This window comes from Meriones unguiculatus, chromosome 15 (genome assembly GCF_030254825.1).
Source record: "Meriones unguiculatus strain TT.TT164.6M chromosome 15, Bangor_MerUng_6.1, whole genome shotgun sequence".
NCBI lineage: Eukaryota > Metazoa > Chordata > Mammalia > Rodentia > Muridae > Meriones > Meriones unguiculatus.
Window position 1 is genome coordinate 46,014,931 of NC_083362.1, and position 27,376 is coordinate 46,042,306.

Sequence of the window (27,376 nt, forward strand, 5' to 3'; positions counted from 1 at the left end):
CATAGGCAGCTGACTCTAGGCCACATCACTGAAAAGTCTGACTCTCCTCTCCTCAGGGGCCATCAGTTGCCAATAGTGGCTCAGCTGAGGTGGGGTCTCAGCCATAGCTGCTGTGACTGCAATGGCCCTGTTATGTCCAGAAGACATTAGTTCTAAACAGTCTTCCTCAACCTTTGGCGCTTGCAGTCTTTCCACCTCTTCTTCCACAGTGTTCTCTGAACCACAGGAAGTATAATATAACTGTCCCATTTAGGGGCGAGCTCTCTCCATGCCACCTACTGTCTTCCTTTAAGCGGTTGTTGAGTAGGTATTAACAGCCATCCACTTCATAAGGAAGCTTTTGATGAAAGGGAACATCATTTTTATTAGCATATGTTAACTATGTAAAAATGGTTATTTTATTCTTATGAACTTGTCACGTCTTTAACTATTCCTAAACTGTTTTCCATGTGGATTCTTTCAGTCTGCCCCTGCTTTCAGGAACAGCACTGTAGTAGACAACTTCTGTGACTATTTTCTAGGCCCTGTAATTACTGGGTTTCACAAGAATGAGTGAGTGTGTGTGTGTGTGTGTGTGTGTGTGTGTGCACGCGTGCTTAAGTTCTTAATACATTTCTGTTCAGAATGGTTGAATTGATCTCAATGTTATATAAAAACTGATTATTTCTTAGGTCATTTCCATTTATATTTCTCTTGCTATAACTATTGAAGAACACTAAGATCAGGTCCCAAAGAACTGTCAGTTATGTTACCAGTCATCATAAAATGCAATTATATTTACTTAATTACTTTTAAGAGAGCAGTAAGAGGCTTTGAGTGACACAGATGCAGGGATTTTAAACCTAATTTTATAACAACAAAGTTATGCTTTGTTTATTGACTTTTCCAGGTTAAAACTTCCCCACAACCCTTAAGCATAATCGGATAATAATGTGCTTTATTGAAATATCACCTTTGGGGTAGAGTCTAAACCATACAATGGGTTAAAATAGTTATTTTAGGGCTACTTCCATTTCTTGGAGTTAGATTTAAATTGTTTATCTACTTTTTATAGTCTTCTTATGAGTGCATCAAACTTACACACATTTAAAAAACTAAGAACTAGATGAAATAAGTTTAAAAATTTTGATTACATGCATGGCCATATAATGCATGTAAATTTTGATATATATATATTGGTAATATATATATATATACATATATATATATCATAATGCAAGCCCATGTATCTGTATTGACAGAACTGGGTAAGTAAAGTTACATCCATGAAGAAGCACAATGTTTGCTGAAAAAACATCGTGATAAACTGATAACACAATCTTGTAATCCTTACAGTGGGTCTCTCATTTTTTTTAAAGTTTTAGACTTAGATAAACTCAAAGTGATAAATATAATCTATGATAGATATAATCTAATAATACCAAGAATTACATTAAACACTAGTGGACTAAAAATTCGATTAAAATGAAGGTAGTGAAAGGATGGATGAGAGAACCCGGCTACACACGACTGTTGTGAAAGGTGAGGACAGAAGCAGGTGAAGGTAGAGAGCAGGAACACTGCAGGGCAAACAGCGAAGTACGCTTTATTGGTGTGCCAGCATCAGCGCTGATTCTGTACAAGAAATGCTGACAGAGCCATTAGAGTAACACGTAAGTCAATGTATCAGCAAGAGTTCACAATCCCAAACCTAATTACAAAGCTTCACCATCTATGAAGCAGCAGTGATAGAATTAAAGAGAAACAAATCCATAGTAGTTGTAGATTTTAATACTATTTTCTTACTAATTGAAGAGACAAGTAAATTAAACATCAATAAGAATATGAGTTTACTCAGTCCTTTCAACTAACTCAATTGTAGGACCATTTCCCCAACATTTCAAGAACATCTGGCGTTTTCATCAAACTATAACAATTAACAGGACATAAAATAAGTCTCTAGATAGAAGTTTAATATTGTTGTGAGGTATTTGTTATGAGGTGTTCACCAGAGAAGACTAGTGGAGCCAACAGGAAGTCTTTATTAGCTGGCAGCTGACTACGCTGGGTGTTCAGGACCCAAGCGCAGTCCTGAGCCTTTCTCAGGGTGGGTGTTTAAGCACAAAAACCAAATCCCAGGTTGACACACCTCAGCTAGCAAGAACAGCTAACCAGAGGCAGAACTGCAAAAGCCAAAACGCAAGGTTCATACACTTAGAGACTTTCCCAGAACTATTGACTTTGATGGCTTGAGTCTTTGTTCTCATTTTGGCAGGTGTTACTGCCTGTGTCCATACTGGGTTCCAAGGCCTAAACATTACTTCCATCACGTCATCAGTTGTGCTAAGATCTGGGGGCCAGATCTTATATGTTATACATACATATAAGATATATACGTATATATATATGTACACATATTATATATGTTATTATATTATATATGTTATTATATTATATATGTTATTATATATTATATATATAATATGTGTACATATATATTCAAGTTTCCATATTCTATTATAGTAACCAACACTTGAGAATTAAAAAAAAATTTTTTAATCTTAAATACCAAAGCAAAAGAAGTCTAAAACACCTAGGAGTAAATTTGACTGTTGATATTTAAGACCCCAAAACTGAAACAAGATAATTATTAAGATAATTTTAAAGGCTCAAATAAATGACATGATATATCATGTTTAAGGGTCAGAGGATTCAATACTGATAATGGGCCCACTCCTCCTCAAATTGGTTTATAGGTTGAGCTAAAATTCTGCCAGATTTTTTATTGAAATACACAAGCTGATTCTTAGATGTATATTGGAATACAAAGGACCTACGGTAGGCAAAATAATCTTTAGAAAGATTATTTTTGTTCTTTTAAAAAGAACAAATCTGAAGGGCATACATTATCTAATATAAAGACTTCTTACATAGAACCGCTGAGTGAGGATGAGTAACTACATCAGTGGGTACAACAGGACGCAGAAACCAGCCCATACAGGTAGTCAGTTGATTTCCAGCAGTGGTACTGAGGCAGCACAGAAGAAGAAGGTCACCTCAGACCCACCAAGCTCTTTTGCTTTTATACTAGCTTTTTACATGTAACATATTAGAGTTAGGGGAGGAGCGATGTGACACGCTCGTGTTCTATATAAAAGCCGGAGCTAGCACATTCGGGGCACTACATATGAGGTGTCTGTTGCATCTACTTAAATCGGAAAGCTAAGGGATTCTCAGTAAGTCGTGTGCTGGCTGTGTTAAGATCTGCTGAGTATTTTTAGTTTGAAAAGGGGTCTGGTAAAGGTGAAATTCAAACCACGGAAGTTTCTGGGAGCCATCGTTAAGATAAATGCCTAGAAAAGAATTAAAAAGTAGTACAACTTTTACGGAAATCTGAACAAACTGGCTCTTTCCAGAGATAACATTTCTTTCTAAGATGTCACAAATTTGGCCCAAGTCCTCGGTGAATATTAAAGTCACAGAGACTCCTATGAGACTAGGTACCCTGTCATTAAAATGGCCCTAGATATGCAAAGCCCTGAAGTAATACTGGTTCATTGGTACATGTTTCCATTCATTCCTTCCTTCAGTGTTCTTCTTGGAGCAGTAGGTGTCCAGCCTATGATGACAAGCAAGACGTGGATCACTGTCACCACCTCCACATGTAGAAAGTGCAGACTACAATAAATATCCTCTCGTACTGGAAGTTACAGGAACACTCTAGACCATCTCATGTCTCTTAAAATTTATGTTAGTGCTAGCCAACAGAAATACAATGCAAGCACCTACGTCATTTTATGTTTTTTAATAGCCATATTAAAAGATGTAAGGTGATTTCAACTGGGTAATATATCTAAATCAGTAAATCTAAAATATTACCATTATAACGTAATTAAAATGAATTTGTTTACTTTCTGCTATGCTGAAGATCCAAACCCAGAGCCTTGCATATCTGTTCAAATACTACACTACTGGGCCTTACCCTCCAGTCGCAGTATTTAAAGAATCTTTTCTAAGTGTCAAGCTTTCAAAAAAGATCAGTATATGTTTCATATAGGACTTCTTGTCTCAATTTGGGTTAGCCACATTTTAGGTATTCAGCAGCCACATGTGGGGAATGGCTACCTTAATGACAGTATACATGTGTGAATCAATTCCAGTCAGCTCCAGGCTGTTGAAATTTAAAGCTGGACTCCAGAAGAGAGAGCCGATGGTGTTTGTGATGCTAAGGGGGAGTCACTGTGTCCAGGAAACAACTTCCATTATTGTATTACCAGAAGTCCAGGACCTGTGGTCAAAATTAGCATCATTCTGTATGGCTCTATAACTCTCCAAGACAGTCCTAGAGTTTCACCACATTTAGAGACAAATCTGCCTAACCAGTGCCCAAATATATCCAAGTGTTCTTTGAGAACTGTGAATTCCCCATGTTCAATCATTCCCCGAATAAGGATGTTTTCAGAAGGCAAATATATTGCTATTCAAATTCTCAATAAATATTTGTGAGATGAGTAGTGAAATGAATCAATAGCCCACATATTATTCTCTGACACACAAACAAAATATTTTTAGCTCCAGGTTAATGAGCTCATGTTTATTTACATGCTTGTCTCCTGTTTAAAATTCATTTGCATCTTAACAGAATAATTTTCGTGCTTCTACCTAAGGTCATTATTTCCATTAGGCTATCCATCCCTGTATTTTTCAAGACTGCAACTAATTTACTATGCCATGCTGAATTTATAATTCTGAACTTATAATCAGTCATGGAGGCTGAATTTCACCTGTGATTTAGGAAGAGAATGAGTTGGAACCAGTTTGGATTTAGTCATTGCATCAAGGCAAATGTTTATAAATTCATCATCGGGTGGGCCTATCCATCTCCACTCCATCAGAACCACCTGGGATGCAGAACACTGGGTCCACTGCTGACTCAGAGTCTCTGGAGATGGTCCTTAGGAACTTGCTGTGTGGACAATGCAAAGGAGAGTCATTTCACACTTCAGTTTGACAGCCACGGTCACTCATGCAGTGAAGTTCCGCATTAGTGTGACTAAGGATGACATTACACATTATCATTTCAATCCATCCCGTTACTGGAAGAAATGCTCTTTACGGTGTTTACTTGGTTGTTCGCTACCTTTTCTGGGCATTTCATTGTATACTATAATTTCTCTTTCAGTAAAGCTTCATTGTTCAGGAAAGCTCCTTGACATATAGGTTATGAATGATGGATTCTACTAGAGTCAAATTATATTTATCATAAATGAGCTAATGTCTAAAATCAAATTGTCTAGGACCCAGATTGCATTCTCTCACACTTTCCCTTAATCTCTGTAATGCCTGTGACAGTGTCGGGAAAGGTGTGCCTTGTTTCTTTCTCTTTTTTCCCTGTGAAATCATTTTAAGTGTACTTTAACTCAATCACAGTTCCACAGAAAGCTATTGAACCAGACACAAGGACTCGAGCTTAGAAAGTGAATCTGACTCTGTGTCTGCCCTCTAGAAGGTCATTGCCTCAGCAAGGCAGTGGTGAGAGACAGGCATAGAAGCCGAATGTTACATGAAATATATGAAGGCAACATGGAGCGGAGAGAAGCAGGGGATGGCTAACTGCCTGAGAGAGGGAGGGGTGAGGCTGGGCTTCACACAGAGGTTTGCACTCTGTCTGTGTAGGAACTACAGCAGCTAGAAGGGTGAAAGCATTCCTATCATGCTGTCCAGGATTCGGGGAAGCTAAGAATTTGGAGTCTGCTAAACCAAAGTGCATTTTTAATCTGGCTTTCAGAAGCACATTGGTCACCATTTTTTTCACAGCAGATTTCCCTGTGGTCAAATCTAAAGAGTGATACATTTCTCTTTCAGGCCCATAGATGCCATTCAAGTCACACCAGCAATAACTACACAGGAACCTACCTTTAAAAGATGCCAAAAGCAATGTGCTGTTAATTTATTGTCACATCTATTAAAGCTCTAGAGAGAATCTAATGCTTAGATTTTTAAATATAGTTGAGATATTACCATGATGTTTCCTGATTTAATCCCTCCATAAATTAGATGAAATGATTATAGTACCTGTTGTCAATTCATTCTTGCCCCATCTCCAATCACTCTTCTGCCTTCGTTAATTCAGAATGAAATACCACAAAGCATAAATGGAGTTGGGAGGAGGGCTACATTTTTATGGCTTCAATATGAACTCACACTGAAATTTGCCTAAGGTTTTACTGGAATAGGGAGAGAGAGAAGAGGAGAGATCAGACTCATCTCTTGCAAGCTTGTTAATAACCTAGCGAGGTAGTTACAAGTGAAGAAAGTAAGGCTCAGAGATATTAAATAACCTATCCGTATCTCTCTACAACCAGTTGCCAGAGCTCACATGCAAGCCCAGGTCTTCTAACTCTAAATGCAAGGCTCTTTTTGGTGTAACCTCAAATCTTCTGGGAATTCTGTTAAAACAGTTCCTTCAGTGTTTTGCAGTGAAAGGCATTCCTGCCAGCCTAGAAATAAAACCAGAAATCTTGCCGTTCCCCATCACTTTGCCATCAGTGTTTTTACTTTATCCCTTCACAGTCATGATCTGATGTTTTCTTACAGAAGGCAGACTACTGCAACCGAAAATGTCCTTAGATGGGAACCCCAAACCTATTCATGGACCCTCAGAGACGGCAGATGGCCTCCAGTGGTCAGCTGGGCAGCCTTGTAACCCAAGCAAGCCTAAGGCAAAAACATCTCCTGTTAAGTCCAATGCCCCTGCAGCTCATCTTGAAATAAAGCCAGATGAGCTGGCAAAGAAAAGAGGTAAAGTGATTTCTTTTGTACAAACGATTCAACATCTTCTGCACACACATAAAAATGCCAGCCTGGCTGAGCTTCCCAAAAGTACTGCTTAGCAAAAGAGGGTCATACGTGCAATTGAATTTCTTCCCCTTCCCCCAACAATCCACTTAAATGGAAAATGAAAAGGCAGATGCATTCCTTCCCCTGTTGATCAGAGGTCTTGGAGTATCAAGCATTATTTCCCCTTCTTTGACCCTCTGTGGATGGATGAGGGTTTGCCCACCTCAGTCACTTATGAAGCCAGGGTTAGTGCAGGATGAGTTAGTGCCTCCCAGACATGTGAAATCCAAGCTTGTGTGGGCAAAGATGACCTTTCTCGAGAGATGCTCTTCCCTGTGAACACCGTTCTGTGTTAGAACTTTCAGACAATCTAACCCTGAAAGGTTTCTATTTGACACACTAGATTTTCTTTTTTTTTTTTTTTCAAACCTTGGTGACTTTGAATGGTAACTAGCCTTACAAGAGAGAGGGCTAAATCGCTTCCGTTCTGATTCCAAGATTAAGCAAGGCCTCTCTGATTCAGCCTCAGTTGTATTTGATTTCCTTGGCTCTGGTTTGGCACACTCACTCCATTTTCTTAAGGGAGATTGCTTTCTCTTAAGAAGCATGTTCTTGTTGAGATAAGGACAGTCTGTTTGCCATGCAGGCTCTCTGCCCTGGTGAGAGTTACAGGAAACTGGGAGAGATGAGGACCCAAAGAGCTGCTTTAGTGCTGTAGCTGTAATTCCAGGCCTGGCTTAGCACCCTGGGCAGGAGCCAGCATACCTGGCTCATCCTCTCTAGCCCATTTGTTCCTTTTCAAGTCTCTATGTCATTTTCCTGCTCCAAAACCTCTGCTGGCTTTGAACCACACGCGCTGGCGTTTACCGAGGGAGCCAGCAGCACAAACGGCCTTTGTCTTGGAAGATACTAAAGCTTATGACAAAACATAATAACCAGAGCCTCTTTCTGAGGAGCCAAATGACAGGTGTACCCTATGTGGCCCAGCCAGAGCCGTCCCCAGCCGCAGGGCGAAGGTAGAGCATTCTCGGGGCCGGAAAGGCCATCCCCTCCTCACAGTGTTTTTCCACTAGGAAACAAAGGACAGGTCTGTGCGGTGGGCTGCTGGCCTTTTTTTTTTTTTTTTTTAGCTCATAAACAAAAGATAAAGCGGTCACAACTAACATTTTTTTTCTTGGCATAAATTTTAGGCCCAAATATTGAGAAATCAGTGAAGGATTTGCAGCGCTGCACTGTTTCTCTAACCAGATATCGAGTCATGATCAAAGAGGAAGTGGACAGTTCTGTGAGGAAGATCAAAGCAGCTTTTGCTGAATTACACAACTGGTGAGTGGCGCGACCCACAGCTATAAATCTGCAGTGTTTAGGCTGTTCCTATAGTCATTTTAAAAAAAATCGGATGGAAAAAGTTGTTTATGTAATACATAAACATCTCAGAGCAGTTCTCCCTCTGACTTCTTTAAAGTTCTGCAGGGAGGACCATATATCTCGGGGACGAAAAGGAAAAGGCATTTAAATAAGAATTCCAATAGACCCCGTAATTCACTGAAGTTTGAAGTTGGCCTAATAGCGCATCAAGAGTATAGAATAAAACCTGAACAAAGGGGAGCAAGAAAACCCTTAAATGGTATTGACATCCATGAAAGGCTAGTAACATGAGAGCTGTTTTAAAAATAAATGCAGAATGTAACTGTCATCATCATTGAATTTCTCTGGCAAAAAGAAACATCTTATTCGGCAAACTTAGTGGCAGAGCTCCACTCTGGATGCAAGCAGTAGTGGCTGCTGTACCAGTTGTGACAAAAGCAACCTAGAGAAAGAAGGGCCTGTTTTGGCTCACAGTTTAAGGGTACACAGTCCACCATAGCAGGAGCTCATGACTTCGGCCAAAGGAGCTTGTAGCAGCTGGCGACCACCTTGTGTTCATATTTGGAAGGCAGAGCTCATGAGGGCTACTGCCCGGCTTGATATCTACTTTTTACTCATATCCAGGCTGGGACCACAGCCCATAGGATGGTGCTGACCAACACGCAGTGGGCCTTCCCTCAGTTAATCCAATCTTGATGATATCTCACACGCATGCCCAGAAGTCTCAGCCATTCTAGACACTTCGAGGTTGGCAATTAGTATTAATTAGTGCCCAGCTCACTGACCTTCACAATATACTAAAAAAAAAAAAAAAACAGAAAAAACAACTGTCTTCTTTTAAAAAAAATTAAAAATGCCCTGATGTGGTTTGGGTGTCACCCTTTTCTTTCTGCTGGTTTTAATGAAAAACATTTCTCCGATCCCTTTTCTTATGTACAGAAGTGAAGTAGAATATTTATTATTATGTAGATTGTTATTGTAATGAGGAAAATGTTCTCAGTGTATCACTAAAGACTCTTTCAGTTTCAAATGAGAAAAGCCATACTACAAACAAAAGAGAATTTCATAGCTGATACACATAAATATTCCAGAAGATTCATTTGGGCAAATCTACTTCTAAGTCATATTGTATTATCCTACTCTCAGGACCCCGTCTCTTTCCTCCTTTCTGCTTCCTTCCTTCCTTCCTCTCTTTCTTTCTCACTGTCTCCCACAGTCTTCCAGTTTTGCTTGTGTTTTTTAACTTCCTTTTTAAACAGACCCTCAGTGGCATCAGATAAACTCCTTCTTGGCTTAGCCTCCAAAGCTAGGCAGCATTTCTATCAAAAAAAAAAAAAAAAAAGCAAGAGCAAATTTTCCTGGGGTGGGTTTGGTCACATGTAAGTCTTCCCACTGTCTGTTCAAAGTCAAATGCTTCCCACAGAGCTGACACTGGGGTGAGTCCTAACTCAACCCCATAAGCTGAGAAATGAAGAGCCACAGTTGTCCAGCCCAAAACCTAGGTGCTCACACCAAAAGAAACCACCCAACCACAGTTCCCGGGTTTTTGAAAACTGTCCCCCCGCCCCAGGCCTCCTTGACTTCTCCCCATACTAGAATTTGATAGCATTTTCTGCATATTTTCCATTCCAAGGCCTCGCTCTGACACCGATGTGCTTTTTAACGGAAACTGTGGAGTTGTAAAAACTAAGGATTAAGCTTCACATTGACTAAATCTAAAATTCATGAATGTTAAAGCCATCTGCCACAGACAAGATCCCAAGGGTGCAGGAGGCACCAGGTTCTTGACAGGAAACTGTCTCCTTCAGCCACTGCTCAGTCTCCTACAGGTCTCCTGAGACGAGCGAACAAGCCTCACCCAGTCAGAGCATCCATGGCGCTGTCCTCTTGAACAGACTACAGCTAAATTCCCCAAAGCAACTCCCAAGATGCGTGTTGAGTACTTAAAGAAGGCAAAGATGCTGTACCGTTGAACGTCAGACTTCTTAGCGATTTCTGGTTGTGGCCTTTTCAGTCTTTGCTAAATCAGTCGTCCTACTGCTTGTAAGTACACCCAACAGATGTCTAGGGCCATGGACAGCAGAGTTTACCTGCAAAGGGCCAGCTAGCGAATCTCTGCCGTGTAGCTAAAAGCAGCCTCAGACAATGCATAAATATAGCGTGTCGAGGTTGGCTCCTGGTGTCTGTATTTGCCAGCCCTGGTCTCGGGGGATTAGTTCTCGGCTTGCACTTCTGTGCCCTGTCCATCTGGGTGGCATTATAGAGTAAACGTTTCCTCTGAGGGCCCCTTGCGATACCTTCCATCTGAGTGACTCAAACCCTAGCTGACCAAGTGAAGCGGTGACCTCAAACCACCCCTCCTCCAGCTGTTAAAACTGCTTTTTATTTACTTACTTTTGAGTATTAGTAAAACGAATAGCACATGGATCACAAGACATCTGGAAATTTACAGCAGATTCTTGGAGCTTGTTGCGCCCCATAAATGGTGAAAGTGCACACTAGGAAAGACAGTGCCTGCGGGAGTTGTGTGAGATTTCTGTACTCCAGACCCCTCTCGCACTGTAACCTGGTGGCAAGATGCATTTGGAATGAGCCCCACTGAAAAGTCACCCACAAGACAAATGGGCTCTTTCCTTCCAAACCAAAGAAGAAAGCCTGTAGTTCAGCCCTTTGCAATATGTGATGACTACTGAGTAAACGCCAGCCCTCCTTTTCTGACCTAACCCTTAATAGAAATGATCCCACAACAACCGTGTGCTGACTTAAAAATAAAACCCAATCACCATCCTAAACATAACCATTCACAGGCATTTCTGCTAAGCAGAAAACTTTGCCGCTGCTTCAAATAAGCCTTCAGCCCATGCAACACAGTGACGAACCTGGACAAAGTTTCACTCCTGTTTCCTGAAGGATGGATTTTAGGAATTGCAGTACTTGTGGAAAAATGTAAGGCCCCAAGAGGCTTGTTTCAAACAAGTTTCCGTACAGATGATGAAATCACCTACTATGGACAATATAGAGGGAGTTGTGTGCCTAGCACCACTAATTTAGATATAGCCAAACTTTGGGCTCTGTCAGAGGGGGTTGTAGATTTGGGCTCTGTCCTCTGGTAATCTGAAAACAATGCTCGTTCTAAAACAGTAAGTAGCTCTCATGATCCCCCAGTGGCGTGAGTCTGCGTCCCACTCCTAACTCCTCCCTTACCTACTCCTCCTAAGTCCTCACTGTGGATCACCCAGTTCTCCTAACTCCCAAGTACTCAGTAGGTGTGGCTTTAGAAATATATCGAGCCTCTCAACCTGAGGACATGAGTTCTCTTGACTACCTTCCACCAAAATCCTGAGGAAGATCATGGGAATGGGGATTGTGAGAAGCTGGAAGGAAATGGTTGCTGTACAGCTGCAGACTTACTGAGGACACAGCAGGGCCAAACGAGCTGGGTATTCCTCCTTTCCAAGCAGGCCATGCAGAAAACCACTCAAAAAGTAGCTAACATTGGTGCTTCACCAGGACACAGTCCCATGTGACTAACTGGCCATACATAGGGTATTTTCATCTTCTCAGAAAGAACTGGGGATCTGAGCGAGTAACCAGGATAACACGATCCTCTCCCGCTACCTCTGAACAGAAGATAAACTTGGCAACAGGAACACAAAAAGTGACATCAGGAACTAACATGAAACAGCTGGCTTCTCTTCTATATGACTGGCCTTCTTCCACAGCTGGGAAATATTCATCCCTTGGAATCCTAGCTGCCAGATTTAATTGCTTTGTGTGCAGAGTAGTCTAGCTTCTCATCACAAGCCCAGTGGATGTATGTCCAAGTTGATTACGAAGACTTCAAATGAGCAATAAAACATGAAATTGAAAAAACATTGAGGAAGCATAATAATACTCAGTATTTCTGCCATATGCTGGGAGAAAAAGTATCCCAAAATAGAGCTATAAAAATCCTGTTAGGTGTTATTGTCAATTTAACATCTAATTAAGAGCACTCCTAAGGAAGATGGGAGCTGTTCCAGAGCCAGCAAAGTAGTGTGTGTACTGGTGGCTGGGTGGGTGGGGGTGCCAATGAGGTTGAAGAGATTGAGGCACGGAAGGGAAAATCATTTTACCATGTTTTGTTTTAACTAAAAGGGCAGTCAGAGCACATGTTCAGTAGAAAGGGGCCATTCTCTCCTTGTTTTGCCTTGTTTCTTTTCTTTGTTTTGTTTCATTTTGTTTTGAGGTAGGGTCATTACCTTTCTCATTGCTGTGGCCGAATAGAACAAGACAAACCTTAAGGAATGAATGGCTTATTCTGGTTCACAGTTAAGAAGGGTGGTGCTTCATCAGAGTGAGAAGGGCACAGTGGCAAGACTATGAAGCAGCTGGCCACACCACATGTACAATCAGAAAGCAGAGAGCTGACAGGAAGTAGGCTAGGCCGTAAAGCCTCAAGGCCCACTCCCCACCATGACCTACTTCCTCCTGCAGAGCTCCACCTCCAGAAGGTTTCACAGCCTCCCAAAATGGTGCCACCAGGGGAGAACCAAGCGTTCAAACCTGTGATCCTGTGAAGACCTTTCATGTTCAAACCACAACAGGAGCTAGGTCTATCCCAGGCCAGACCTGGAGGTGAGGCGTGAGTCTCAGCCCTTGCCCACTTGCCCTTCCTCTGCCACCTTTTAATGCGTTTCTTCCTCCTTCATACTTTTTCTTTCTTCGAAGCAGGGACTTCCTCCTGTGTTGCTACCCTCAGACCAGAACGCCTCACTGTGTGTGACACTTCACCTCAGAAGTTGCCAGGGTGTCCCCATATCCCTTTTCTTCTTTTTATTCATTGATAGTTACTGGGCTTTCGTAGTTCATGACCTCATCCTCATTGGGAAGTTGTGTTCTACACCCAAAGTGACATCCATTCGTGTAACAAATGTTCTCTAGAGATTCCATCCCCTAATCAAAAGATGAATCCTAGTGTGAGGAGCCCAAGTTGAAGAACTAGCTGTTTTAAGATAAGTTTGTCTTTTACCAGCACCCCTGAAATCCCCCTTACCTGTAGCTGAAGCCTTTCCGCACACACAACACCCTAGTTGGTAGGGTGGCCACACACCAGCCAGATATCATGTCTCAGGCATTTTAAGTGCTGTGTTCTTTTCTAGGAAGGGAGCTTGAGGAGGCCTCTGGACAGGAAGTAACCGGTGGGGCCTGTGTCTGAGAATCACCCAGTGACAGCTGATCCCTTATTCCTGGGGTTGCTCCTTGGATGGCCAGATAGCGTGAAATTATTGGAACATACATTGCCTGAGTGCTTGAATATGAAGCCAGGCAAGACATTTTCCCCCCTTAGGGAGGTTTTCATGCAGCACAGTTCTCCCCTTGTTGTTTGGTGACCAACCCTCTTTCACAATAATCTTTTCTTTCCACCTTTGCACTGCTTTTGTGTGGTGCCTAGATTTGCACACAATGCTAAGACTATGGTTTTTCTGTGCTCATGAGGTCTTTCATTTTCTCTCTGTGAATAATTCAGTATTTGCTAAGAAATGGTGTCTATGAATTTATAATAGGGCTTTTTGGCTATCCTTACAAAGGCATCACCCAAAATTACTTCTGTGGTCCCAGAAATCAGTTTTGTCTTATTTGTTTACTTGCTTGCTTGTTTTTTTTTTTTTTTGGGGGGGGGTATTTTAATTACAACTTGAGTCTAAACAGCTTACATTAAAATCCAGCACACACTGAAATTAGCAGAGCCAAAGTCTGTACATCTCAGCGACCCCCTATACAGTCAGCTTAGCCGTCCTAAAAAGGCTGTGGAGCTCCACACTGGGTTTTACACTTTCAGGATTGACTGTGTTTATATATGTTTATCCACCACCATAAAATCCTGACAGAGTCGACACTGGGAAAACAATTAGCCTGAGGCAGTGAAGAAGTGAGAGAAAAGAAGAAAAAGACAGACACAGACAGCAAGTTGGGATCAGGTGGACTGGACCGTCTGATGGAGAAAGCCACAACAGCCTGGAAGCTCAGTGTTTCTTCTAGAGAGTTGAGCAGGGAGATGGGGCCGTTTTATACAGATGAACAAGGCAGCAGGGTCTGTAGTGAACAGCCGGGTCAAGGGCGCAAGTTTAGTCAGTCTAGGTAGGAGCTGGCAACAGTCTCATGCCCTGAATTTCCAGGTGGCAGAAAGCGATGGTGGACAAATTCTGCCTGCCCCGTCAACATCCACACGAGGGCCAGAAAGAAGGGCGTTGCCATTTTCAGATGGGCCTCACCTCCTGGGGAGAAGGCTTTGCTATTACTCCATAGGTCTCAAAATCTGCAGTTTGGGACACGGCCAGCTCATATTTCACTCAGTGCAGGGCTTTTCCTGCCCCCCTATGCAAGTTCATCCATTTTTCTGCAAATTTTGAGATTTAATTTTTCTCTAGGGCCGAATAGTACTCGTGTGTGTGTGTGTGTGTGTGTGTGTGTAAACACACATAATTTCCATTGTTGTTATTGTACCAAATTTTCCATGTGTATTGCTGCTTTATGCACTATACCAAGAAATCGGGACCAACCTGCTTGTCTGTCAACAGATGAAAGGATAATGAAAACTCACTTGTTCAGTTTTAAGTCCAGGTGGTTCCCTTTTGCATCTTGTAATGGCTGAAAATCGCTGGTTTCAAATCTTGTAGAGGGGACAGTACATCTGAAGCCAGAGCTGTCAGTGTTTCTCGGCTGGTGAATCTCTTCCCTCCAGGAAAGAGTTGGTATGGCAGTATCGCTGACTGTCACAGCCGTGGGGAGGAACTGTCACCAGCTTCTAGTAGCACAAGGTGACACCAGAGCCGCTCTTGACTGGCCAAGGATGCACAGTTTGGCCTCTGCCCCGGTTTTCCTTCCTTCCCATGCTCCAATAGCAAAGACATCTTTGGTCCAAGATGTTGGTGATACAGAGGATCCTCTTGCTAGTGGAAGAGAATGCAGCATGTTCTGCAGTATCGCCTTGAGGAAAAGCCAGACTTTACAGTACAGTGATAACCTAGCTTCTGGCGCCCCACCCTCCAGGGTGAACAGGAGGAATACAAGAAGGAGGATTTCTTTCCCATCGCTTCTGTACCACGGTGCCTTCCCTTTCAATCAGTAGTAGGAAGATATTACGCCTGAAACATAACTCTTCCAACTACACATTTTAAAGGTCATATTACATTTTTGCCTCCTTGAGATCAGAAAAACAATTATATTGTAGTATAGAAAATTGAAGGCTTTCCTTTTCGTATCCTTTTCTTTTTTTTTTTTTTTTTTTTTTTTTTTGTCTGTTTTTCATTATAGAATTCAACCCAGTCCTTAGAAGAAAATGAAAAAAATTAAGAACTGGAGGTTGTAGCTAATGACAGGCAGGCACCTCCATTAGCCATTCTATCTCTCCCAGAGTCTTCTCCTCATTTTACAAGAAAGCCAAATATCACAGTGGGGACCAGGACTAGGATGGAGATCCAAGGTGCGTAAAGATGAGTACACTGGAGAATTGTTCCATTAAGCGCCTGTTTGTGGATATTCTTTGGCTTCAGCCAAGTGGCAATATTCCTTGGTATTCCCAGCCATTTGTGACATATCTCTAGCTGTTCTAATGCCAGTGACATACTCAGGTGAGCAAGCCCTTGTTCTGTTTCAACTGGATGGAAGCAGGTCCTTTTGCATAGCTTACGGGTCAGTGGTAGTTGAGCAAATACTTGGTCTTTAATTACCTTCTCTTAATTAAGAGAATCATTAGCATTATGGAGCTACATATAGTTTGATAAGAATGACACATGTTTGGTTTTTTTGTTGTTTTTTTTAAAGACCCTAGAATTAGATCTGTATCACAAAACAGATGGCAATACGCAGATTTGGCTTTTGGTTTCAGTCATGTAAGCACGGGGAACGGATTGGAATCCCGCTGCAAAGCCAACGTGGTAAAAAGTAGTGGGCATTGCTAGCATGCACACTGGCGTGCTGGCTCCTGGTGTAGTGTAACCGTACAGTCACAAAAATGACGTTTTTTCCATGTCCTTCTCAATAAGATGTGTTTATGAGGGGTTGCTAGTACGAGAATGACCTAAGGAGGCTTTCCGGCTATTTGGCATTTCTCCATAATGATTGTGCAATGCTTTCAATTCCCTGTTTAATTATAAGAAGTGTGTAAAATGATTACTAGATTTTTGCCAGCCTTTAGCCTAAACACATAATGAAGAACAAAATCAAGAGGTCAGGGTGTGGAGTTTTTAGTTTGGGTTTGTTTTTTTTAATAAAATCATAAGTTTGAATTGTGTTTTTATTTTTAAAATGAAATAAAAAGGATTTATGTCTTTCTGCCCTAGAGGTGAAGACAATCCTCTGACAGGTCAAAACTGTGCAAACCAGACTTTTCCATAATTCCCTTTCTGTCTCATCAAATGGTTTTTCCAAGTGCCTACCTGTTTCTGCCTTGTACAAGACACTATACAAAGGAAATTAAATGAACTTGTTCCTCCCTCCTACACTCAATAGTCCATATTATTTCAGGATATTAAAAGAACACAGTGTGAGGATGAGCACACACTTGCCAAGGGTACACGGAGACAATAATAAAAGAGGCTAATAAATACATTTATGCCTCAAGAGAGCCATAGGGGTGGATTTTGTTGCCGTCTAGCTGACAAATTGCCCAAAATGACTCCTTTTCCTCACTCTGCACCAATGTAATAAACAGGAGTAAGCTCCGGGATCCATTCTGAGGCTGTGAAAGGGGCAAATACCACCTAACGTGGAGAAACTCAAGGTTCCAGTGACTTTGCGACTGTGGCAAGTCCCCGCAGAACAGCGCGCTGCCAGGCCGTGCCTTATTTGTAAATACATGTCACTGTAAATAGCTACAGCTCGCTCTTTGGTGGCGAAAGCTGCTCTTTCGCTACTCTCTCTCCTCCCTCGGGTTTTTTCTCTGCACTCGATGTTTCCCCAGGGCCGCTGCAGGGACTGAATGAATCCGTTGACATGAGGGAAGAGCAGGCTGATAAATACAGAAAATACCGAACTGGTTTAGGGACGGTCCCAGGGAAGCAGCATAAACAGCACCGCACATTAATAGCCTGCCCGGGCCTCGCGTGCGGATTACCACCGTCCATTATGTCAGCCACACGCTCGGCCCTGCCTGCAAGGCCGCTGAGCTTTCCACGCAGGCTTCTTTGCCACGGAGCATCTGATTTCCTTTCAAAATCTGAGAAGACATCTGAGTCTTTTCAGCACACGAAGGCTAGTCACACGCTTCCTGGCAGAGGTGCTTTTGTTTTTCGTCTTCGAATGGAACTAGGAGGAGAACGTAAGCAAAGTGCCCTGTCTGCACATCCTCACAGGGTATGAGAGCTTTAAGGAGCTATCCTATGTGGCGCTTCCACTAGGAAAGCTAAGATAAATTTCCTAAGCATTGTCACAGATAGCCTAACATCCACAGAGAGCTGTGTTAGAATTTGAGGCTAAGTCCTGGTGATTTTTCGGTTTGGGTTTTCTGTTTGGGGGAGGGGGCTGTTTTGTTTGCTTGTTGTTTTTTAACCGATGAGACTAGTAGGGAGTAGGACTCAGACAGTTAGTCTGGTGGACAAGAAATCCTAGAGCAAAGTGCACACGGAGTCACGTAATGCAGTGCCTTGCACGCGTGCGGCAGCACTACTGAGTGGCTGTGAACTCTTGCTTCTCACGAGGCCCATGCTCTCATAAAAGTCACCCTTCCCAAGGTTTATTAACCACTTAATTAGGAAGCATGTGGTGTGGAGTTAGACAGAATGGGGTTTGAATTTCATCTCATACATTCTAGCTCAGCATCCGATTGAGTTTCTTACGTCTGCTCAACTGTGAAACCAGGATACAGTTACTTTCCTTTCTGTGGGCTGTCGGAATAGCCCTATCAAAGTCAGTGAGCTTGTGAGCTGATTCTAGAAAACTACTATCCTGTTCCACTGTGGATGCTCATGCACCTTCCTTTTTTTTCTAGCCCAGCATTTAGGCACAACCTTTTCCTCTCCTCCAGAGGGAGGAAGTTACCCTCTGGCTCTTCCTAATTAAAAAGGTTTGCATACAAGATAAAATAATCATATTATTTCCCCTCCCCCAACTCTTTCAAGATCCTCTCCACCTCCCTACCCATCCCCCTTCATGCTTTGCTTTCCCTCTCTTTTGCTCTCCCACTCTTTCTCTCTCTCAAAAAAGAAAGAGAAAGAAAAAAGAAAGAAAATCAAAACAAATTAAAAAAAAAAACAACAAGAAGACAAAAAGTGCACAAAACAAAACAATTTTGTATTGGCCAGTTACTTCTGGGCACGGGGCCTGAAGTGTGGCTGATATACCCAATGACAGTCCATTGGAGAAGACTGGTTCTCCCTTTCCCAGCAGATATCAATTGCACATAGCTTCTTGGTTAGGGGTAGGACTCTGCGGGCATTTCCCCTTCTCAGTGCCAGGATTTTGTCGGGTTTGAACTTGTACAGGTCTCTACTGTACTATCAAAGTCTCTGAGTTTATGTGTGTGCAAGTCTTGTTGTATCTGGACCATGCTGGCTCCTTGGTATCCACCAGCTTTCTAAGCACTTAGTATGTGCTGGACCTCGGGTATGAGATGTGAGAATCTTGCCACAACATTACTATTCCTCAGGTGAAGAAGTGAAATAAAAGAACTCTCATTTGGAATGGCTACAGCTGCCTCCAAGTCAGTTCACCCTCCCTTCATGTCCGCCATGTCTCTTTCTACCTGTCTCTATCTCTCCTCATCCATTCATCTCTTGGGAAAAAGATTGTGACTTCGGTAGCACTTCTCAAAAACTTGTTTGTGAATGAGGAGCCCCTACCCCAGAAATCCTAGTTCCGTGAGTGTAGGATAGGCCCCCAGAATCTGCATTCAGTGAGTCACTCTGAGAAAACTAGTCTGCACACACACAGTTGGAGACGCACTGTTGCAAATACTGAAGGAGAAGGGCGGTTTCTTTCCCTAAGAAGCCATATCTGGTGGGTGCAAACAGAAACAGGCAACACAGTGAATGCAGTGTGGCAAGTAGTAGTGGAGACGGGAGCAGGGATGGGGAGGAGGGCAGAGTGAATGAGCCCTGGCTGCCTCTTAAGGAAGGGGTTCAACAAGTAGGTGACGCTTGAATCTTGAAGGAAGACTAGCAATTTGCCACATAAAGAAGGGAACGGAAGCACGAAAGACCACAGAATCTGAAAACGGAATTCTCCGCACCTTACCTCATCAATAGGCGAACTGTGAACACACACTCCTCAGATCGGAAAATCCGTTCATAAACTATGCGTACGAACTGCCTGGAGTAATCTCTGGAATCCCGAGATTAGGAAAGGCTGCTCTTCAGGCTTGAACGTTTATTTGCCTTCTCTGGGTGGAGCTCCTTAGAGCAGGATGTGACTGAGAGAATGGTGCTGTGCTTGACCTGAGAGTACGCATTCTCTCCCCTTTCCCTCTTCACCTGAGAGCCAAGAGAACTCTAAAACCTGCCACATAGTCAGGGGTGGTAGAGGCCAGGCTGCCTGCCTGGGGTTAGATGTGACTTGTGATGGAGACTGAGGACCACACCAGGCTCTTACAATTTCCAAGCTCAAGTAACTCGGCATCTGTGATGGCATCTGCAGAGATAATGTCCCCCACCCCAATTTGTTTTCCCAAAATGCGCTTGGAAGAAAATGTTACAGAGTGTGAGAGTGGTTGGCTCTGTTTTATGCATGAGACAAAGGGTGATTTTTGTCTTGTTTTGTTTTCTTTTGAAGCCTTGCTTTCTGTATTTTTCAGCTTCTTATGTGAGTATGTAAGATGAGAAGAAGTCCAGATGGTGTGCCTGTGTGATAAGACAAGTGGCCTCCGTACTTTTCTTTCCTCTTCTGGGGTGTAGCTATAGAAGAGGGTGGAGGGCTAGGTTCTATCATTTTATAGTGAAACTGAAGTGCAGTTATTTTCTAGATGGGAGCTTTCCATCAAAAGAGATCGACCTAAGACATAATTAGCAAAGACAAGCAAACACTTAATAACTAAAATCATGTATTCCTAGCTGAACGGTTGGTGTTGTAGATTTGTGGGCTTAGAGGATTTTGGAGCTCTTGTCCTTTTTAAAATTCCAAGAAGATAAATGAGTCCCTGTGGGGTTTTATTGAGATGAACTACATCCGTTTTGAGGAAACGCAGAGTGTGTTGGGAGTTAGTCTGCAGTCTGCAGGTCTCATTCCCCAAATGCAGCTTAAAAGGCAACGCCCAATAGTCGCCAGCTGCGGCTTCCAATTACTGTATGGTTTGGACATGAAATACACAAAATTCAGAGGCTAGCACGTTACGTCATCTCTGAAACCAAACCAAACCTGCCTCAGTGATGTCCAGATCAGGGGGATTTGCTTTGCCTCGTGGATGAGTATGCCTCCTGCCGGCAAGGTCAGCCACCGTACCTATTAGATGGTTGTAATTAGTGGGCGACTTACAAAGGCTGTGGTCCAACCCTGTTGGTTTTGTGTGTTTACTGACTGGCACTACTGAGTTAAATCTTTAGAAGATCCACCTGTCACCATTGGTGTAGTCAAGAAAAAAAAAAGTCCCTTTTTCCCAGTTAGGACCAGAATTCGAGTTGTAAAATGCAAAAGTGTACGGAGTGAAGGATGAGGGCCCAGGGATCCCAGCAGAGCAGCTAAAATGGTAAATAAACACAGCCAACTAGTCTTAATGAGGTTAAGAGTAGTTAAGCCAGCTACAGTGGAAGTGGGTAGGAGACATTTCTCTCTACTGGAGTAGATTTCAGGAGACAGGATAATGTGGGGAGTGAAGGGAGAACCAGTACAAGGCATAGGAGAGGGGACAGAATGGAGAGATTCTTAAGGTGAAGAAAGGAACTTGGGGATTGGCAGTTTGGAAGATCGGTGTGTGTGTGTGTGTGTGTGTGTGTGTGTGTGTGTGTGTGTGTGTTGGGGGGGGTCTTAAATCACTTTTTTATTTATTTTTTATTTATTACAATGTATTCACTTTGTATCCCAGCTGTAGCCCCCTCCCTTGTCCCCTCCTAATTCTGCCATCTCTCCATCTTCTTATCCCATGGCCCTCTCCCAGTCCATTTATAAGGGAGGTCCTCGTCCCCTTCCCTCTGACCCTAATCTATCAGGACTGGCTGCATTGTCCTTTTCTGTGGCCTGGTAAGGCTGCCCCCCACCTCAAGGGGAGGTGATCAAAGAACCAGCCACTGAGTTCATGTCAGAGACAGCCTCTGTTCCCCTTGCTAGGGAAACCCACTTGGAGACTGAGCTGTTATGGGCTACATTTGTGCAGGGATTCTAGGTTATCTCCATGAATGGTCCTTGGTTGGAGTATTAGTCTCAGAAAAGACCCCTGGGCCCAGAATTTTTGGTTCTGATGTTCTCCTTGTGGAGCTCTAGACCCTTTCAGGTCTTTCTTTCTACCCCTTCTTCCGTAAGATTCCCTACACTCTGCCCAAAGTTTGGCTATGAGTCTCAGCATCTGCTTCGATACCCTGCTGGGTAGAGTCTTTCAGAAATATACACATGGTATATACTTATTAGTGGACATTAGACATATAATATAGGCTAAACATACTGAAATCTGTACACCTAAAGAAGCTAAGCAAGAAGGAGGGTCCTGGGTGAGATGCTCAATCCTCATTCAGAAAGGCAAACAGGATAAATATGGGAAGAGGGAGAAAACAGGAAACAGGACAGTAGCCTACCACAGAGGGCCACTTTCTTCTTTAGTTAAAAGAAAGAAAAGTCTATGCCAGGAAGTCTGGCTTTAGGGCTTCTGACTCATTTGCATGCTTGTGCTATGAGGTTCAGGCTGGAAGGGCTAAAGCCTTCATTCCCTCAGCGTTCCTTATTACCCTTCCTCCCCAGCACCTCACCTTTCTGCACCAAGAGGCCAGAATACAAGTTCCTATACAGCCTGCTTGTCCTGCTCCCTCTTTGCCTGCCTTCCAGGCAATGAGGGAGTTCCCACACAAGCTTCCCATAGAAGCTTCTGGATCACCGTTGACTGGGATCAGATGGTTCCCAGCAGCTTCTCTCCCTACAGGCTCCCTGAGGCAAAGTATCAGAGGTGGAACTGGGCTGGCTTTAACTCTTCCAACGTTGAGTTCTAGCCACTGCACACACGGGTTGAAGTTCTATTGTATGATTCTGCTTTCATTCCCCAATGTTCGCCAGCACGCCGTTAGCCGTGATGATCCTGTGCCTACCATAGCACCTTCAGTTTTGAAGAGCACTAGGCCTGTGTGACTGACTTATCCAGGCTTCCAGAAGAAGCTGTTGATGTCACTCCTTGGCTTGGTCTCAAAAATTAAAGACAAGTCCTCCACACAGCAGAAAATCACAAATACATTCCACCTGAAGAGCCCTTCCGATTCCTTTTATTGTCGTTATTAGTTCCCTATAGAAAGAATCAAGACAGTGGAAACATTTTTATGAAATGACACTTTATCTTTGTGATTAACTATATAATAAACTATAAAGTTTTTGCCATGGTAATCTCCTCCTTACACGTTATTGCTTTGGTAATAAAAGCTTTTTTTATGGCCACAGGATAAAATTTTATTAGCCAAGTAGTTGAGATAAAAGGAGGAGATGCGTTTTGGAAGGATAGAAATGGGACGTCTGAAACATGTGAGTTTAGCATGGGTTTTATGTTCACTCGGCCGATGGATGCATGGGTGCATCTGGAGTCCAAGCCAATTAAAGAGTTACCTGTTCCTGTCAAGCACAGAGGATCACTGCTAGAAAGCACGACCCCTCGGTACTTAGGCTCCTGAACTAATAGGAAAGCACACGTTTCAGCAGGATGCAATCACCAACTCCCTGTTCTGATTCCAAGTGAACATCATTACAATTCTATCCATCAGCATATACCTTTCATTTGGTTGGTTTGATTTTTTTGAGAGAAGAGTTTCTCTGTCCTGGAACTCACTAAGTAGAACTCACCAGTTTGGCCTCAACCTCAAAGATCTGCCCGCCTCTGCTTCCCGAGTGCTGGGATTGAAGGCGTGCACCATCACCTACCAGCTATCACCAGCTGACATCTTAAATGATGACAGCCAGTCCATGTCTAAACGTGAATACATCTTTAATAGACATGATTGTTCTGCAAGCCCTCCAGTATGGCCATTAAGAAGTTCCACCATTGCTGTGTCACCGAAAGATGGATATGTTCTCCTCTTCACAGATCAGTCCACTATTGAACAATCCCTAACAGAATGAGAGCCTAAAGGTATAGTTTTTAACAACTCAATTAGAGGTTTTGGAGGCAGTGACAGTTATCCAAGGACTTGAAGAAAGGGTTCACTAGATGAAGAGAGGCATTTGGGGAGGCAAAGGACACGCACCAAGGTTCTGTGGCGAAGACTGAGCATGCTCGTGGCCCCTGGGGTATTGGGGAGCTTCAATGGCATTCCCATATGGCATTGGCTCACCAGGTGATGGGCCTGGCCCTGTAGTCACACTCAGTACTAGTTAGGATGGGCTCTTGCCCTGATGCAACGCAAGCTGATGTCTACCTGCAGAGGAGAACCTCAAAAGCAGTTGTGACCTCCGCTTCTCCAGTGGGACCGTGATATGTGTACTGATACCAGTCCTCCCAGAGGGACCTCCCCATCTGGTAACTCCATGCCAGATTTCTGCCAAGACGCCCTGAATCTATCCAGCCTCCTGCCTCAGCATTTCATCGTGTGACTTCCCTCATCCTTCTGAGAAGGTTGAGTCATACAAATAGCCCTGATCGAATCACTTTCAAAGAGGACTGGGACACCTAGGCTTTGAGGGCATTTTAAAGGCTTTGGACATGGCCATTCCTTCCTGACCTGCTCTTAGTCTGGGGCTCAGTATGATGTGGCGCTGGCTCCTGGCTGTCTGCAGCCTACCAAGGCACAGACTGGCCTGCACTAATTTATCTGCCACATCCATTTCCCTTCCACAAACCTAATGACCTTGGAGGCAAAACCCAGGAACCACGGGTCCAGTGTGATGAGATTCTCAGGGGACAGTGAAGTGGGTTCTCCTTATGCTGAGTCCTGAGCTCAGCGTGCTTCTGTCAAGTCAGAACAGAAACACTGGGCTTGCCTCTGCACACGTAAGCGGTCGCATGGCAGTGCTGAATTGCTAAGGCTCCGGAGGATGTTCCCTTGCAAAAATACCCATGGGAATGGGAGCGTGCTTTGACACCAACTTCACAGGCCTTCTAACATCCCCAAGTGTATACATTAAGCAGATTAAGAGTTTATTGTATAAACCTTCGTCCCTCCTCCAGAAGATCTGAACTAACCATTGTGTGACTATCGGGCTTTGTTTAAAATGTGCTCCACTGGGGATACGTATTGTATCACAGATGCCCATCTTGTGAAATCTCTGAGCACGATATTATGTTAACAAATCCTAACAACAGAAACTTAGCACGGCCATGTAGCTGGTAAAGAGCTCAGCAAAGGCCTCTTCCCCACAACGTTCTCCCTGCCCAGCATGTGCTGCCTATGGCTTCCCGACTTCCAGGCTGTTCTTTGAGTAGGAACTAGGGTGTTAGCTATGTGGAGCCTACTGGGTCTCCTGTGTAGCCTGCCCCTCTGTGAGCTACTGACCGTCTGAGGCCAGGCCAGCCTGATCACATGGATGTATTTCCCTTCCTTTGTATGTCTCTTCAGAAGTCTGCTAGATCTTTCTTCTCTCTGTCTTACCCTCTTGGCAAGACGTGCAGGCTCTCTCATCTCTTCTGCAAAAAGAATGTAGACTCCACTGTGATAAGAAGAGACATGTCCAACTTCCTTCTCCCCCCGCTCTGCCACCACCTTCCTTTTCTTTGTTTCCATAGCTGTACTACCAGCTCCAAAACCCTTAATTGCCACACAGCAAGCACTTAGCAAATATCAGCCAGGTGAATGAATGTTCTGTGGCTCTTCGCATTTCTGTCTCTCTCTGCACCATATCTCTGCCCAAGCTCTCTGCAACTCGGCGTCACTCTGTTTGTGCAGGGCATACACCAGGAGTCACCCTCCAGGCTCACAAAACGCCACCATTCCGTTAACCCATAAGTCAGCTGGGGTTGCCTAGCCCTTGGGCCCAATCCCTTTTTCCTGGCCTACCTTTCTGTGTTCTGTGGAAACCCGAAGCCTAGATCAAGATGCACAAGTTTTGGGGGTGCAAGTGGGTTTTTTCTTCTCTCGCTTGCCTTCAGACTGCCTCTTCCCATCTGTTCATCAATCCAGGTGTGAGAGCCAGCCGCTTCTTCAGTGCATATGAGTGGAGCCTTACACACTCATACCATCCAAACCAAGCATATGAAGATAGAGGCCTCCCACTGCTGAGTGCAAGGCCACAGCAGCACCTTACGATGGCACAGGAAATGGCCGGGCTCTTGGAGGCTCTTTTCATTGTCCCATCCCTGAGGTTGCTCCTGGCTCCCAGGCCTTCTTGCTGAATCTTCTCTCTTCTCTCATCCCTTTCTATAGGGACTAAAGTTTCAAAACATGTTCCTGGGCAGAATAGTTTATTTGTAGTTTGTACTCCTGGCTCCAATTTCACCTTATCTCCCTACCAGCTTATCAGTAACCTTTGTTTCCCCAAACTAAAATGGAAGTGCCCTCTCTAAGAAAGTAAACATCTAAAATAAAACAAGCACCACAAACAAAACCACATCTGCCTCTGTCACGGTGACATTTGTAGTCTTGACAAGAGAACAAGTCTACTTTGGAATCACTGGACCCCAAGGTCCATACGATTGCTCAGTGTATGCTGATTTGTACAGAGATGGACCTTCAACAGGAATATGAGAAACCTGCAAAACAAAGACTTGCAGAGAAAGGAACCTCGTCAGCTGAGACAGGGATGGGGTCCTTCTGACCATTTAACCTTTCAGTGTTGTGCCTTTCCCATATGTAAGACACACTGTCATCATACTTATGTACTCCAAAGACAGAAGATACAGATGACCGGGTACACAAAAGTGCTCAAACCCGGTGACCTTTAGCCACGTGCGTCACGGGAGCTCCTGATGCTGCCCATGGATGACAGACTAGGCTCAGAAGCCAGTCCTGGAGAATGTGCCTGTCATCAAACATGTCCCTTCACACTTGGGTTTCCCGACTGCAAAGAGCTGAACTCCACAGCAGACATTCATCACTTGCCGAGTCTTAGGTTATAGCATCTTCATCAGGGTCCTAACTGGTTAGAAATACATTCACAAACTGCTTCTTACCTTGACCAGTTTTACAAAATAACCAAGAAGGAAATTTTTAACACTGTAAGTTTTGAAATTACAGGTGATTGGACAATCTAAACTAATCACAACTGCAGTATATTGAAATGCATACTATATAAATTCATAATTAAAGTCTATAAGCAAGAATAAAAACTCATTGGCACCTTTGGAGGATGCCAAAACACTAACTAGCTTGAAAACCAACTTATAGAAAGAAAGCCAAACGTTTTCTCTTCCTTACCTATACAAACTATACTTAATGAAAAGCGAACAATTGGTAACCTCAACCTCCTTCTCCTCTCCTTCCCCCTGTTTCTCTCTGTGTGTCTGTCTCTCTTTCTGTCTGACTGTCTCTCCCCCTTCTTTCTCTCTCTCTCTCTCTCTCTCTCTCTCTCTCTCTCTCTCTCTCTGTCTCTTTCTCGCACACGCACAGGTAGAGACAGAGAGACAGATACCATGGGGATTAAACACAGCTGTGAACGTACTAGCCAAGTGCCCTAACACTGAGCTAAGTCCAAGCCTGTGAAATTTCTCTTTATAGAAAGAGCTTAGCAGATAAATGACTCATACAAATCAGATGCTCCCTACAAATCTTGTTGATCTAGACCCTGACATTGATGACTACTAATAACAAAAAGAAGAATGTCTTGTATTCAATGTACTGTCTTTTTTGGGCGATGAAACTCAGATTTGAGCTGTCTTCTGGAGGAATATTCTAAGTGTATAATTCTGTCAGCACACACAAAATATGATACACTTATAGAGTATCCTGTCTGAAAAAGGCAATCCTGAATCTTAACAAATCCCTAACATCTAATAATTTTACAGGAAGCATAAAAAGAGTAGGTTTAATAAAACCATAGAGGTGTAATTAGCAAAAATCGGGCTTTGGACAACTCTTGAGGCCAACTTGGTTCCCTCAAATAAATTGCAGAAGAAATGAGAAAGCAGATGAGAGGGAACTAGTAGATTAAAACACATGTAAGA

The 27,376-nt window shown here is 43.3% G+C and overlaps 1 protein-coding gene across 15 annotated transcripts in view; it reads left to right on the forward strand.

Annotated features, from left to right (window-relative positions):
* Spats2l (spermatogenesis associated serine rich 2 like) overlaps window positions 1-27,376 on the forward strand; it is a 166,746-nt gene that overhangs the window by 117,685 nt on the left and 21,685 nt on the right. For 12 of the 15 annotated variants that reach the window (XM_060368380.1, XM_060368385.1, XM_060368382.1 and 9 more), the window contains 2 exons: window positions 6,577-6,780; window positions 8,010-8,145. In XM_060368380.1, the coding sequence (XP_060224363.1) occupies window positions 6,577-6,780; window positions 8,010-8,145 (340 nt within the window). The remainder of the gene's footprint in view (window positions 1-6,576; window positions 6,781-8,009; window positions 8,146-27,376) is intronic. The other 3 variants (XM_060368386.1, XM_060368387.1, XM_060368379.1) reach the window with 2 other exon arrangements.